Source organism: Acanthopagrus latus, chromosome 7 (assembly GCF_904848185.1).
Source record: "Acanthopagrus latus isolate v.2019 chromosome 7, fAcaLat1.1, whole genome shotgun sequence".
In the NCBI taxonomy this organism is placed as follows: Eukaryota; Metazoa; Chordata; class Actinopteri; order Spariformes; family Sparidae; genus Acanthopagrus; species Acanthopagrus latus.
The window spans coordinates 8,681,345-8,695,631 of NC_051045.1; the positions used below are offsets into that span (position 1 = coordinate 8,681,345).

General features: G+C 40.5%; 2 protein-coding genes across 3 annotated transcripts in view; one reads left to right on the plus strand and one right to left on the minus strand.

Annotated features, from left to right (window-relative positions):
- Positions 1 to 5,035, minus strand: LOC119022268 (urotensin-2-like). 2 transcript variants are annotated; one of them, XM_037102953.1, is made up of 5 exons: positions 4,929 to 5,035; positions 1,467 to 1,634; positions 961 to 1,086; positions 458 to 501; positions 1 to 361 (listed from the first exon to the last, which is right to left on the minus strand). In XM_037102953.1, the coding sequence occupies exons 2-5, from the start codon at positions 1,573 to 1,575 to the stop codon at positions 248 to 250; spliced, it is 393 nt and encodes a 130-aa protein (XP_036958848.1). In that variant the 5' UTR covers positions 1,576 to 1,634; positions 4,929 to 5,035; the 3' UTR covers positions 1 to 247. The 2 variants fall into 2 exon arrangements, with proteins under 2 accessions (XP_036958848.1, XP_036958846.1); XM_037102951.1 differs by lacking the exon at positions 4,929 to 5,035 and having other exon boundaries at positions 1,467 to 1,785.
- Positions 5,005 to 14,287, plus strand: part of ccdc187 (coiled-coil domain containing 187) — a 17,576-nt gene continuing 8,293 nt past the window's right edge. Inside the window, exons 1-5 of the mRNA XM_037102949.1 lie at positions 5,005 to 5,325; positions 5,965 to 6,057; positions 11,269 to 11,331; positions 11,890 to 12,028; positions 12,185 to 12,275. Of these exons, the coding sequence (XP_036958844.1) occupies positions 6,009 to 6,057; positions 11,269 to 11,331; positions 11,890 to 12,028; positions 12,185 to 12,275 (342 nt within the window). The 5' untranslated portion in view covers positions 5,005 to 5,325; positions 5,965 to 6,008. The remainder of the gene's footprint in view (positions 5,326 to 5,964; positions 6,058 to 11,268; positions 11,332 to 11,889; positions 12,029 to 12,184; positions 12,276 to 14,287) is intronic.

Below are 14,287 nucleotides of genomic sequence, written 5' to 3' on the forward strand. Positions count from 1 at the left end.
TCACACAACAGAAAAGTAATCTCAATAAATCATCTTAAAGTTCCCAAGCAACACATCTCAGTCATCCCATGGCAAGTCCTATGTATATGTGAGTACATGCAACTGGCCGTGCATGTGCGCACATACGGTAGAATGCATGCACAATGTTTCTTATTTTGTCTGCATGTACTTGTGTGAGTGCAAGATAGGGATGTCTGTCTTAGTGCAAGCCCTGTCTCACGGGTGGCCTCGATGCCTGTCGGCAGGTTTAGACACAGTACTTCCAGAAACATTCAGAATTCCCCGCTCTCTTCCTGAACTGCTTCCGGATGCCCAGCACATGGCTGAAGGGATTTAGGAGACTTTGTTTTTCCAGTAGGACCTGAAAGACAGGATGAGTTAGCAGTGGTAAACATTCTACCTCTACGATATGTAGCTTACTTTTCTTTGCTGTTTGTAAAAAAAAAAAGAAACCTACCTCTCTCTTCATTCCCCGAGGAAGCAGGCCTGTAGTTCTGACACCTGAGAGGAAAATAAAACACATAGTTATTCTGATTTATTGAAAAACATCATGGCAGATTTTTGCATTAGCAATGTTTTTGTGCATGTCAGGGTTTTGGTTAAAGAGGCAAAAAGTGTGGAAAATGAAGGGATGTCCTTCCTGGGTCCTCAACTTCAAACTACCTGGTCTCATTGGGTCTCCAGTTGTGCTGTTTGGTCACCAGGGGTATAAAAAAATGGTTATGCTGTTACAGCTGTGTGTATCAACATCATTTGGAGCATGATGTTGCTGCAAACGAGAAAGTGTGCAGTGTTACCTGGATAAAGTACGTGATTACAAGCACTTACATATAGGATGAGCTTAAACAATTCTGTACTAATAGGCATGTGTGTGTGTGTGTGTGTGTGTGTGTGTGTGTGTGTGTGTGTGTGTGTGTGTGTGTGTGTGTGTGTGTGTGTGTGTGTGTGTGTGTTTCTTACCATCTCTGTTGATCTCCCCAGATATCAGAGTGGAATATCTGAGACCGGCACCATCCTGGAGAGGGAAGGTTTGCTCAGAGAGAGGCAGATCATCCAGAGCGCTGACTCCCCGGTCCTCCACCGACACTGAGAGTACGCACAAAGTTGTGAACACACAGTTGAGATTTACATGGTGTGCACTGTCTAGACAACCTACACAGTAAACACTTTTATTAAGATAAAGTCATCAATGACAACTTAATATCTGGAAGTATTCAAACAGAAAAGTGGAATTTATTCTCTGACAGCAGGGAAATCCTGCATTAATGGTCCATGGTGTGTGAACTTTGGCAGAACAATCAGTGCTCAATACTGCGGCTCTGAAGCAATTACTTCAAGGACTTGCCTGCCATTAATCTTCACAAATTAAGTTTCATTATTTATGCATTGCTAAAAATGCTAATCAAGGTACTGAATTAGTGAATTACGGTGAATAACAGCTAATTAAGGTATTGTGTTCCACTCACCAGGTCCCGGATAGGGCATCTCAATGGACTCTGTGATTGGGTGGGCCAGCAGTGGGCCAGAGGCCACGAGCAGGAAGGCCCAGGACAGCAGATGGTTACACTTCATCATGACAGGATGCTGTTGTTGGAAGTGGAGCTCCTCAGGTGGAAAGAAGACTTGTAGATCTTCTGTTGGTCCCAACAGGGTTATATACCTCCAGCTGTAGCCTTCTCCCCCCTCCCACATGCCACAAAGCAGACACGCGCACACTTTTGCTGGCCACGACAGCCATCAGCAATATCCACCGTCCCATCCCTTCCAACTGTGATAAATCAGCAGGCAGTCACAGTTGAATTATAGGCTCAATAAACAGACAAGTGCCGTGGCCCATGCTTCAAGGGCACAGTCATGTTTTACCAGCTCTTCAGCCTGATTGACTGTTTTACTGACTGCGTAAATGGGATCGAAGCAGGTGTTTCCGATGTCACTCTCAACAACAGCCCGTAGGGGAGCAGGTGGAGAAACTGGGCAGCTAAATGACTGATGTTTTTATGCTACCAGTTCATTAAACTCTTGGGCCATTTGAATCCTCTTGACTCAGAGCCCACAAAACGCCACATTCAGAGCTGCATACAAAGCAGAGAGAAGCCCTAATAAAACCACATAATTACCTGCACAGAGCTACAGTGGAAATGCTAAAATGTTCGAGGTTTTGTTGCCTATAAGCCACTTGACATTTTAAGTCAGTTTAAGGGGGAGTAGAATTTTCCATGGGTCGCTGAATCCGATTGTTTCATGCACATTATTTAGAGGCCTTGTTCTGCTAAAATGTTACATTTGTGCTTTCACTTCCTCCTCGTCACACAATAAAAGGAGACTTTATTAGTGCGTCCAGCGGAGGTGGACAGAGTCAGAGAAGCTTTCCTAAAAGCTCTGGGGGACAGGTGGAGACTGCGAATTACAAAGTCACATTTTGCACCTCTGTATGCCATTTGTATATTTATTAGATGTGTGACGTCAGTGTTCAGTCTCTTGTATTATAATGAGGGTCGACGAAGCGACAGTGACATTTAATTTTACTACCAGAAGGCCAGACACTCTATTAGGTGTTGCGGTATATCATAGAAAGCTATTTAGATTTATATTCTGTCCTGCTGCCTATCCCAGTTTATTCCATCGTCTAAAATAAATGTTGTCTCCTCCGAGGTTTATCCTGCTCTCTATATATAGATATATAAATCCTACTATATATGTATATATGCTTCATAGAATTTTTTTTCAGGGCACATGGACACATACTAAACTTTCTTGAGATCCATTTGATGTAATGTAGACAGAGCAAAACGAGAGAGAAGCAGTTAATAGATTCAAAGAGTATGTTTAAGAACAGCTGCAACAGATCCAAACATCTGAAAACCAACACAACATTAGGTTGTTGTATATGAAGTGATGGTTGTGGATGCATCTAACTTTCACCATAGACAGAATTTTCAGACTGCTTTCAGCTCTAAAACCCATTTTTTTTTGTGAAGAAACTTGATATTTGAACACTTTCCTTGAAGTCATGTGGAAATGAATGCCTTCAGTAAAGCTGAATCTTATCGTAAGTAGCAATATCTCCCTGGAAAACATGTATTACATATAAAGTCTTGCTTTTGGAACATTGAATATGAATTGAAATGAGTATTTGCAGTTGAATTAGTATCAAATGTAGTGCAAAATGTGACAGATTGTCCATTTCGAAGGCTAGGGTACTGCTGCATTACTCTATAAACAGCATTTTATTGTTTGTATCTGGCTAAAGTGGTGCTTTATTAGATCTCTGCTAGTAGGCGGTTTAAAACACAATAATGTAGTGTATTCCATGATTGTACTTGTTTTTCCCATGAACACTCAATACAGCTGTCAGATGAATGCTCAATTAAGTACAAACAGAGACAGGTTTTAATCTTTACAACAGAATATAATGGCTCTGTATATTAAATTATTGTTTGCTTCAGGCCTGATTCTGATGGTTTGTGTTATTTATCATCTAAATGTGCTCACAGTCACGGGCATGCTACTGTAACAGTGCAAGCTTCTCTCAAAAACATTCCCTTTCACTTTCAGCTATGTGACCCAACAGGTTTTTTTGGATTTGTTTACAGTTTTTGACCCCACACATTTTTTAACTGACACGAGTACAGCCAGCAGAGGGCAGTGTTAAGTTTTGGAAACAAAAACAAATGTAATATACCAGTTCAAGACATTTTCAGCTATTTTGCTTGCACTGGTAAGTCCTTAGTGTAGTTCAGAGGGGGGAAATAGATTCCTGTGCAGTCTTCTTTGTTGCTTTCTCATTTAACAAAGGTTTAAAAGAATTTCAAACTGCATCTACGCTGAAACCTACACCTGCCTTTAAATTCACATAATTACAGCAAGACCCTTTTCAAAAGTAGAAAGTAGAAATTGAATCTATTTTTTAAATTTCTTTCCCATGTGAATATATGCAGGTAATGGCTATCATGTTTCATAAAAGAAGTCATGTTCAGCCTTTTCTTAAACCAGAAGTCAAGTGAAATGATTCACCCCATTTGCAATCTTTTAGAGATGCTGCTAATGACATAATCACTCCAAACTTTGAAGCAGTTTTCTCCTTAATATACATATATATATATATATATATATATATATATATATATATATATATATATATATATATATATATATATATATATATATTATATTTTTTTAATTCTTGAACTATTCATGTAGATTCAGGGATTGTTGGTTTGTTGGGATTGTTGGCTTTAGTTATTTACTGGTTATTGCTTCTTTACTAACTGATCACTGATCAGATTCATTATATTATATCATATGTAAATCTGCTTTTTCAGCCCAGTTGATACATTTCCCAAATATGTAGCAGTCAGTTGAAAATCAAATTCAGAGCTGATTATGTATGACACACCCCAAAATTCTTTATTTTTATCTAATTTTTGCATTAAAAATGATAAATGCCTCGTGCAGCCAATAAAAGTTGCACTTTGGAAATTTCAGCTGAGTGACTGGAACATTTGGCTAGTTAGGTGCTGCCTTCACTAACTGTTGGAAATATCGCCACTCTGAGAAAACGAGCGCGTAGGCTTGTTTGATATTCGAGTAATATTAGCGTGGGCTGAGTGTTGGGCTCTGAAAAGTGAAACTCTGCTGTTGTGTTGGTGTGAATGAGTTACCACGCGCCTGTCTTTGCCAACCTTTCGGCTAATCGTTAACCTTAATTGATCAGCTTTGAAAAGTCTAGCTACGCTTATCTGTGTGCTCTTTCAGTGAAACATCCCAAAACGATTAAAGAGAGCGTATTTATCCATCCACGTGGTGAATAAAAAGTAATTTTCATACATAACGTTATAGGCGGACTTCGTGACTAAAGATTCAGGGTTTTTGTTTTTTTGTTTTTTTGTTTTTTTTTGGCTAGGATAAGTCTGAGTTTGTAGGCGCACCTGAAGGCAGCAGCCGTTAACCGCCCCCAACTGCTGCTGGCGAACAGGAGCCGTGAAGAAGCAGCCGAAGCGACAGACTGCGGGGCTAAGTTGGTCCGCGCCGGCTCACCATCACGAGTCGACGGGGGCTTTGTTTCATTGATGAACGACAATCGTCCGTGTTCGTTTAAACAGTTTTCCACCCAAAGTGGAGGCGGTGGCAGCGGTGGAGCACCTTCGTGACTGTTTGGACAATAGAGACACAGATAAAAACAGAGAGGGAGGGAGAGAGGGAGTGTGCGACGGACTCTAAAGTTGACACTTGGCTGTCATGGTTGGTACAGTAGCTACTTGTTGAACAGGCTGTGTGCACACATACACAACACTGGAGCCTGTGTGGGCAGCAGGCTGGAAACAGGTAGGTTATCAAACAATGACTCTTTGGACTGAATGAATGTTTGTCTGGTTGTTATTTTAACTTTTATCGACAAACAAGTGCCCCACAGGTTTTAACGTTCGGGTTCCTGTTTTTATTACCAGCAGCACTGCTCGTGTTAGCTTAGGTTGCTGCGAGAGGGAAAAACAACCAGCTAGTTTCACCTCTGTAGGATATGTTGGTACATTAGTTGAGTTTTTTGGGAGTTAAAACTGAGATGAACCAGAACTGTTTGCTTCAAAGACAAATGTTTGTCAAATGTCTCGTTGTGTAGCTTGGGGGTTCCCTTGTACATTTAAAAGGGCATTTCACTGTATTAATGCTTCATACGTATTTGTATTTTGCCATAACTGAATAGATAAGCTCTTCTCAGAGGAAAATAAGCTCCCAAGAACACTATGTGGAGCTAGAAGGGTGGCAGGGTCCGCCAAGTATAAACAAAGTAAAACAGTATGAATTTGTGTTGTCCTTTAAGGTCAGTTTGTTTATTCAGTCTTGAAAACAAATGGAGATACTTTATGTAGTTTGTTTAGGCATACAAAAGTCTTTCAATGAAGTCCTCTGATTAAAATTTCCTGCAAAGAACTCCCATTTTATTGACCCCCTCTCCCTCCTCATCAGGGTCATCTCTATCACCATGAGGCAGTGACAGAACAGGGACTGTGATGGCAGAGCTGGAAATTGACCAGACCAACCTTCCGCGTGTCCAAGAAGGTAAGCACACACTCTCACAGTGACCCAACTCCTGCATCTGTACATGGGTCATGGTCCGTCCTGGAGTAAAGTTGTTTATGTGGAACCTCCCCACCCAGGTCAGGGTCAGCGACTGACATGGAGCCACAAAGTTTTTGATTCAAGTACCCTTCAGCATAGCAAATACTGAGGGGAGACTTGTCTAACCATCTCCTGCGTCCTTGAAGAGAATGAGAAATATGACAACTTAGTCTGCTCTTGGCCTTATGAATAACTGGCCTTGGCACCAAATGGCAGCTTTTTTCAGTCCTTGTGCATCTGTGCTTTATTTCTGTGGCTGCAATACTCCGTGAAATAGCTTGCTGTATGTTTTGACTACATGCCGGATACAGTTTCAGGAATACAGCTGCGTGGAGATGGATGTGATTATAGGCAAGTCTGATGTGCTGGTTGCAGATAAGAGTTAGGAAAGGAATGAGATAGCTCTTTGTGATATGTGATTTCTGAGGAAGAAAGTGCTGTCGTTTGAGATGGAAACTTGTACTGCAACTTAAGTTACATCTCCTGATGTTGAAAGATGCTGATGTGCAAAGCAAACAGTAGTTTATTAAGAATATAGGGTTCCAATATCGATTGGAAAAAAATTAGAGCCGTACAATATGGTCAAAAAAAATCATGTTGTTATTGCAATATATGATTAGCGGTTATTGTTAATGATATATTTTGCATCGCAATTTTCATTTTCACTGAAAAAAGTATTAAAATCATGATGAAGTGATGTTTGTCATTCAAACTCAAAGTCATCTTTATTATACATTTAAACAAAGCAATTAGGAGGCATCTTTGGTCTCTGGACTATAGACTTTATGTGTTAATTGACTGTCAAACATTTGTAGACATTTAGATACTGAAAAACAAAATGCTGAGGTGAGAATTAAAATTAATTTAGCACAGGAAAATTTCACATGCTAAGCTACAGAATGTGTTATTGTTGTACTAATGCAGCTCTTGTAAGTAAGATTATGTGTGTTTTCATCCATGAGAGTGTTTTAAACATTCACAGGTAAGGAATGTCTAAGCTGTGGCCTGGGTGTAGACCGTTGACTCAGTCTTTGGCATGTCCACACTAATGAATGAGATAGAAATAGGTCTGCATGTCTTTTATCAAGGGAGATAATTCAGCACTCCACTCTTGTTTCCGTACACAAAGGGTACACTGTGCAGCTTTGCATTTTCATGCTTTATCGAGCGGGGGCCAGTGCACAAACAAAGCTGGTAATGGCAGCGATAAACTGTTCATCGAGACAATAGCAGCATGTAAATCAGAAGTCTGGTGGTCAGTGTAATTTTTTCCACTCATCATCTACTTTCAGCAGACAGATTTGTCAAGCTGCGCTGTTGTCTTCACTTGGGCTGTTTGCTTAATATCCCATTGTGGGTGTTTACGCTTCAATTTCCCTAAGAGCTGTAGGTCCTCGTGTTCCACTTCTCCTTAATTTTCCCCTCCATCTGTGACTCTCTGCCAAGTCAACTTTCTTTGTTTTCACTGCCCCCTTATCAGTTCCTGTTTTGTCCGTCCTCTAGCTGTTCCTGATATAGCCTGATGTGCAGAGGGAATGCAGCTCCCAGAGGAATTCCCCCCTGTTCCTCATTTCACTCCCCCCAACTGACCTAGAGTCCCATTACCCCTCACCTCTCTTTGTTCAAGTTGGCCCAATTCATGAGCTGGCTGGCACAGTTCACCTAGTTTATAACAGAGCAAAGAGAGCTGTGGGATGGACGGACAGACAGTTCATGGTGAAATTCTGTGCAAAAAAACAGCCAGCAGGGGAAGAGAAAAGACCAGGGAGAAGGAAAGAGAGAGTGAGAGAGGGAGGGAGACAGCTTGTGGGCGGTCGGTGGGGGATTTTGGCTGAAAATAGAACCCATGTCATTTTCTCCTTTTGCCAGTTTCTTTGTTTGGCAGACACTCGCTGCAACTGCTGCTATCCAAGAGGCTGCGGAGATGAAAGGGAAACATCTCTGTGGTGTTTCATCGGCTGCTACCTCGCGCTGGATGTCTGAGATGATCTGCAGAATTTCATTTTGGATGACTGGCTGTCAGTTCTCTGATGTCGGAGGGAGTTTTTCAGCTTTTTGACTAAAAAGAGAAAGTGAACACTTTCACCTATGAGATTTAGTTACATCAGCAAAAAGGAAAAAAATTGCTGCATGTGTCATTTTTCTATTTTTGGCCTCCAGTAATGTGGAGTATTTGTAAGGGAGAAAAGGCATCATAATAGAAACTAATTCACAGTGTTTTGACTGTATCCATATCCCCTGCAGTCTTGATGCAGAGACCGTTTGCACACACTGTTGGGGAGCATACTTGGCCATACAGTGGGTGGCTGCTGATATTTTTAAATCTTACTGACTTGTTCTTCTCGCTTTTCTTAGACGATCTTAGTCTCTGGTGTTCAAATGCCACAGCCAATTTCTGTCGTCTCCAGGATCTTTTATTTACTATCCTCTTAGGAAAAAGGCATGGCTTGATGGGGTCCTTTCAGTGGCCTTATTAAGAAGCTTACAGTAGGAGTCTGTGCACGATTTTCAAAACGCAGTCAACCCGGACTCGCCTGTCCCTCAAAACCTGTTTAGCAGCCATAATAACACAGTCTCCCTGTCCCTCCCCTAGAGTGGTAATGTGACCGTAGTTTAAAGAAGTTTGGAAAAACAAGTTAACCCACAATGCAGACACACCCACACATACACTCTTGCACACTTACATAGACTAGACTGTCATTCTCCTCCATTTCTCCATCCTTTCTTTCCTTCTGCTTTTCTGCTGTTCGACTTTAGAGTTAAGTCATGTTTTAAGCTGTCAATTTGTCCTGTTGGATTAAAACCAGGCCTTTACTTAATCCCTCCTCACTGACAGACTGGACACGTACGGGCAGGTTGGAGATCCAGTTAGCGGATAGTCTGTTAAGCTCCACGACAGGTGTAAGTGGTCATGCATGTCTGCCATGGTATGGGTTAAGTCTCAGTGTGGACTTCTGTGGTCATTTATGGTGTAAACAGACTCTTTTGATGGCTTAGCGCTGTCTGAGTATTTTTTATGAACTTAAAAGTGTCAGGCTGAAACATACCCAGGGACTTAATCTCTGTAGGAAAGTCCCCCCAAGTTTTATGATTTAGTTTGACTAAATTTGACCACAGAAAAAAGTTTAGAGAAGACTCTTTCTCCCACTTCCCTATTTACAGAACTGGACAAGGAGGAGACATCCTCATTTGGACTGGTAATATAAACCCAGAAACAATTGTGAAAATGTTGAAATTTAACAATGCATTGTTAGAGCACACTCTAATAGTTTGGTGGATAAGTCACTCATATGGTACAGAGAATCTCAAGACCTTGCATCCGTTGTTGTCATACACAGTACTGATTTGGCACTTGCGAAAAAATGGTGGCGGGTAAAGTTGTGTTTGAGCTGAAGTGCAAGAGAATGCTTGAAACCGGAGTGTAGTGTGGTGGCTTTGATGGAGAGAGTGAGTCAAACTCTGACTATGTTTTGTGCAGTTGACCACAAGCTTGAGAGTGAAGAAAAAAAAGATTCAAGAGGACCACTATCTTTGTTGTTATGACAGCCCCTAATACATAAAACTATTTGTACAGTGGTTAGCATATTGCCTTTGGTGTTACAGCCATATAAAATGTATCTTGATGGAGTATTATAAACAGCATAACACATGGTGTTTATGTGTGGACACTCAGCTCATAAACTGAATACTTGAGTGTCTAAGCATTAAGCAAAGGGTTGTAAATGTCTCCACAGGCATGGCCCAGCGGCTCAGTCGAAGGATTAGTAGTAGACAGGTGTTTTTAATTGGCCCTGCCTCTGGCTCAGGCTGGAGGCTTTTCCATCAGCAGTGAGTTTAATCCCTTCTTAAACACCGTCTTCTGTCCTTCTCTTGCCATTTGAAGGCTCCATTGAAGAAAAAGACAGCCATTCTTGGTTCCCTGATAACAATCTGTGAGATGGCAAAGTGGTTTTGGCTGCTCAAAGTGAGCCGTGTGCTTGCAAAGATGGAGGAAATCGAGAAAACAGCTGGGCCACAGTGCTGCTGTCTGTCTGTGTTTATTTTCTCTTCAGTAACTTTGAGTTTGTTTGACAGACTTAAAAACACACATGGGCTGCAGCTCATGGAGCCTTTAGTGGCCCGCTAAGCACTAATGTAAACACTTGGCATGTTTATAGATGAGATTAACAGTTAACAAATGCTAAAATTATATGACCAATGCACAGATCATAGAGTATTTCAATCTGTGGGTATTCACAGCCTTATGATTGAAGTTTTGAATTATATCCAGATCAAAACAGAGTATTTAACTGTCTCTCTTGGTGACTCTTTGTTTGATTTCACATATTTGGGAATGCTTTCTTTGTATAACTGTGTCTTATGTTTTTTGTCTCTTTATAAGGGTCCCTGTCTTGACAGCCTTGTGACAAAAAGGGATGAGGATAGGCAGTGTTAATAAATAAATAAATAAATAAATAAATAAATATAAATAAAGTGCATGTGCATACTATGGGTGGGACAAAATAAATAACAATTGGATTATTGATACACTGATGCCAAATACTGATATTATTATCAAAGCAGATCAACAGATTCCGCTCCCAGTTTGACCCACTGGAGTCACTACTTCATGACTCCTCACTGTGTGAACTTCTTTAAAAGTACATGTAGTCCTAGAGCGTACATGTACATGTACTTATGACACTCGCAAACAAATACACCCAGATAGAGTTGGTCACATTGTTGCTTTTATTCAAATGAGACAAACACCAGTAGCCTGCAAGGCTTTTATGAGAGCCTTTTTATGTTTTTACACAGGGATTTCATGCCAGAGTGGCTTATGGTTTCTTTTTTTACTAAAGTTTTGAGGGACACTCCGCCCCCGTCTGTTTCAAATAAACAGTGTTCATGACACACAGCACTTGTATCCACTTGTTTTCTTTAGACAGAGTGCTGCTGAATCAAAAGCTCCACATTACTGACTCCTTTCAATCTACCCAAAGGCTTAAATGTTGATTGGTTGTTGTCATTTTCCTGTTGTTTTATATAATCATCCAAGTGAGAGAACTGCTCACTTGATTAAAATACCTTAAACCCCTTCATCCATTCATTTTCAATGCTGTGTTCATAGCATTTGTTTGATGCAGAAGTGTTGCTTTCCTCTGGTTTCAGTGCGGCAGTGTTTTGCAGTGCTGGAGGATGGAGTATTGGCACACAACCTGCAGGAACAGGAGAGTAAGTTCAATGTCAAGCTGCACAGCTGCACACTTCAAACGTGTAGTCATTTATGTTATGTGGGCTGCTTTCCAGCCTGTCTCAATGAATCACTGATTCTGCATTGTGAGGGTTCATCTTTAGTTATACCTTCAAAAAATTTAGCTTAGGATTTTTCTTACAGATGGTGAGCACAAATTACATTTTTAAAACAAAACATTTTAGTAAAATGCTGTATTAATCTCATGGTTGACCAAGGCAGACTGGGAACATGAAGTACTTACTTTTGGTTTGCTTTTCTCTGTAAGTGGTGTTATGGTTCGTCTCTTCAACTTTAATTGTAAACACAAAAGTAAAAATAGTTTGGCACATAAATTGGTGTCTGTTTTTAGGATTCCTCATAAAGTCAGACATGCCACAGATCCTGTTTCAAACAAATAATATAGCAGTCAGAAAATATGCAAAAATCAACGAATTTAGATAAGAAGTGTTTATAGTAATTATCGATTAATAGCTTTTTATTGCCACACATTGAACACTGTCGTATGCTCTGCCGTTTTCTTTGCCCTGCCCTCATAGTTGAGCAATACTATACCACCAACATCCAGAAGAACCACCTAGTACAGAACGACATTCGTGTAGCCAAAAGGCTGCAGGATGAAGAAGAAGAGCAGTTGGCCCAGCAGAGTGACCTCCTCAGACAGGCCTCCAGACAACTGTAGGTGACCCCTCACACAGCCCACACTGCTACAACATTCAGATATCACTGGATGTCCTCATGTCCTGCATGTGTCATTGCTTTATGATGTGTCAAGTAGTTGTATCATTAAATCAGAAGTGTAAGAAGTATTTTTCTTCCCTGTCTGTCCCTCAGAGAGGAAGAAGACTTTGAGTATGCCCGAGTAATTCAAGATGAGATCCTGCGTCGTGCTGAGGAGGCTCAGAGGAGGGAGCTGGATGATGAGGTGAGCACAATCTGACTTAATTGTCTGCATCTAGTTAACACTCCTCTTATACTGCTTTTGGTTTGGGTGAGAAGGGGCAGGTGAGTACTACTATTAACCTTTAGCATTCGCCACATTTAACAGTGAAAAGATTGTGAAGTCTTCCTTCTGTCTAACAGAAGTGACTATGCAGACATGCACTTAGCACTACAGAACTACAGAGTAGGACTGCAAATAAGGTTTTTTTAAATTATGGATTTATCTTCAGACTGTTTTTACAAGGAAGTTTTTGGTTGACAAATATTTAAAAAAAAAAAAAAAAAGATTGAAAACGCTCATCACCAATGTGACGTCAAAAATGATGAAGAAAAGCAGCAAATCCTCACATTTAAGAAGCAGAAACAAACACATGTTGGACATTTTTGTTTGCGAAATGACTGAAAGGATTAATTCAAAACCGTTTGGAATTAATTTTCCCTAGGTCATTAATTCATTACTTGCTGCAGCTGTAATGGAGAGAAACTTTGGCTCGGCCATAACAGAGAAACTTGCACTAAGCAGTGAGCCTCAGTTCAGTCCATCAGATAATGATTGATGGAAAACAAATCTTAGCAAAGCTACAGGTGCCTACAATAATACAGAGAATATTTTGGACTATTAAGACATTTCCCTTGAATGACTAATAAATGGAAACTGAAAATCAGTGTTCTTTTACCAGTCACTCATTTTGACACTTTTATATCAAAACCTCTTGGTGTTGTTGAGCTTAACTTGAAACCATATGCTGTTCCCTAAGTAGACAGAAACGTGACAGCATGTTTTGTAAAGCAAAATATTTTGAGGGATTTGCTTTTTGAAAGAGGAAGAAAACCTTTGCTGTGCGTGTCAAGTTGCTGGCTGTGAGCAGAGCAAGTGACTGCCGTGTATGGACAAGTTCAACTTGGCACAATGCAGTGATAAAACACAATGTTGGACAAAAGTCGAACTTAAGTTTGTTTAAAGCTGGTAGTTTTCTCACTCACAGGCTGAGTGACTGTGGTCCTCTTGAATTCATATTCATTTCAGTTAATGTTAGTATTAGTTCATCATAATGTCCATTTAAAAACTATCCAGTTTGAGAAACAATAGAATGTGGTAAAGGTAGCACTGTAGTGGATTATTTGTCTTAGTAAATGTAGAAGCCTGTACACTTAGTTTGGCTGCAGAAGCTACAATTACAAACTGAAAGTCTGATCTACAGCAGCAGAGTTGTAGCACGGAGAAGGAGGAGTCAGATTTCACTTATCATGTGAGTTGACAGACTCAGGAACGAGGGGGCCAAAGGCAAAAGCACATATTTGGCAATATATTGATTTTCTAATTGGGAACATGATATCGTTAATGAGGGATAAGGGGCTGGTTGCCTTAATGAGAAGTTTGAGGTGTGTAGCCTGCCACCTGCAGCTCTTCATCCAAGAGCCCACTGTGGCTGCTGCCTCTTATATTTCTCCCAGAGACTTTTTTTAAACTTATCTCCTGTCATCAAATGCAGAAATTGACAACTGGCCTGTTTTTGTAGACACATTTCTGATTAACAGTAATGCAATATCTGTATGGTGTAATGAGTAAGACTGGTTTCATGTCATAGCTGTGTCCCTATTGGAAAAATCTGAAAATAGAATTTAGCGAAGGTAGATTCATGACCAATCATCCCGAATTCCAGTAACTACATCAGTGTGAGTAGAAAAAAACAGGCATGATCTATGAGGACAGCTATAGCAGTTGTCACAAACTTAAAATAGCACCACTATTATCCTTCAAGATTAGCACATTCAGCACAGGGACTCAGAGTTATATGGCACTTGGGACATACCTGTATGTCTTTTATTTACCTGCCTGTTACCAGGAGGTCAGGGAGTATCATATGGTTCACTTTGCCCTCTCTTAGGACTTAGTGAGTCCTTAATGAATGGCGGGTGCAGTAAAGTGCTGTTCTGGGCCTCTGAAGAATCTGTTGTGCTAGAGGAAGGCCATATGAGCAAAGTCAGCTGTTC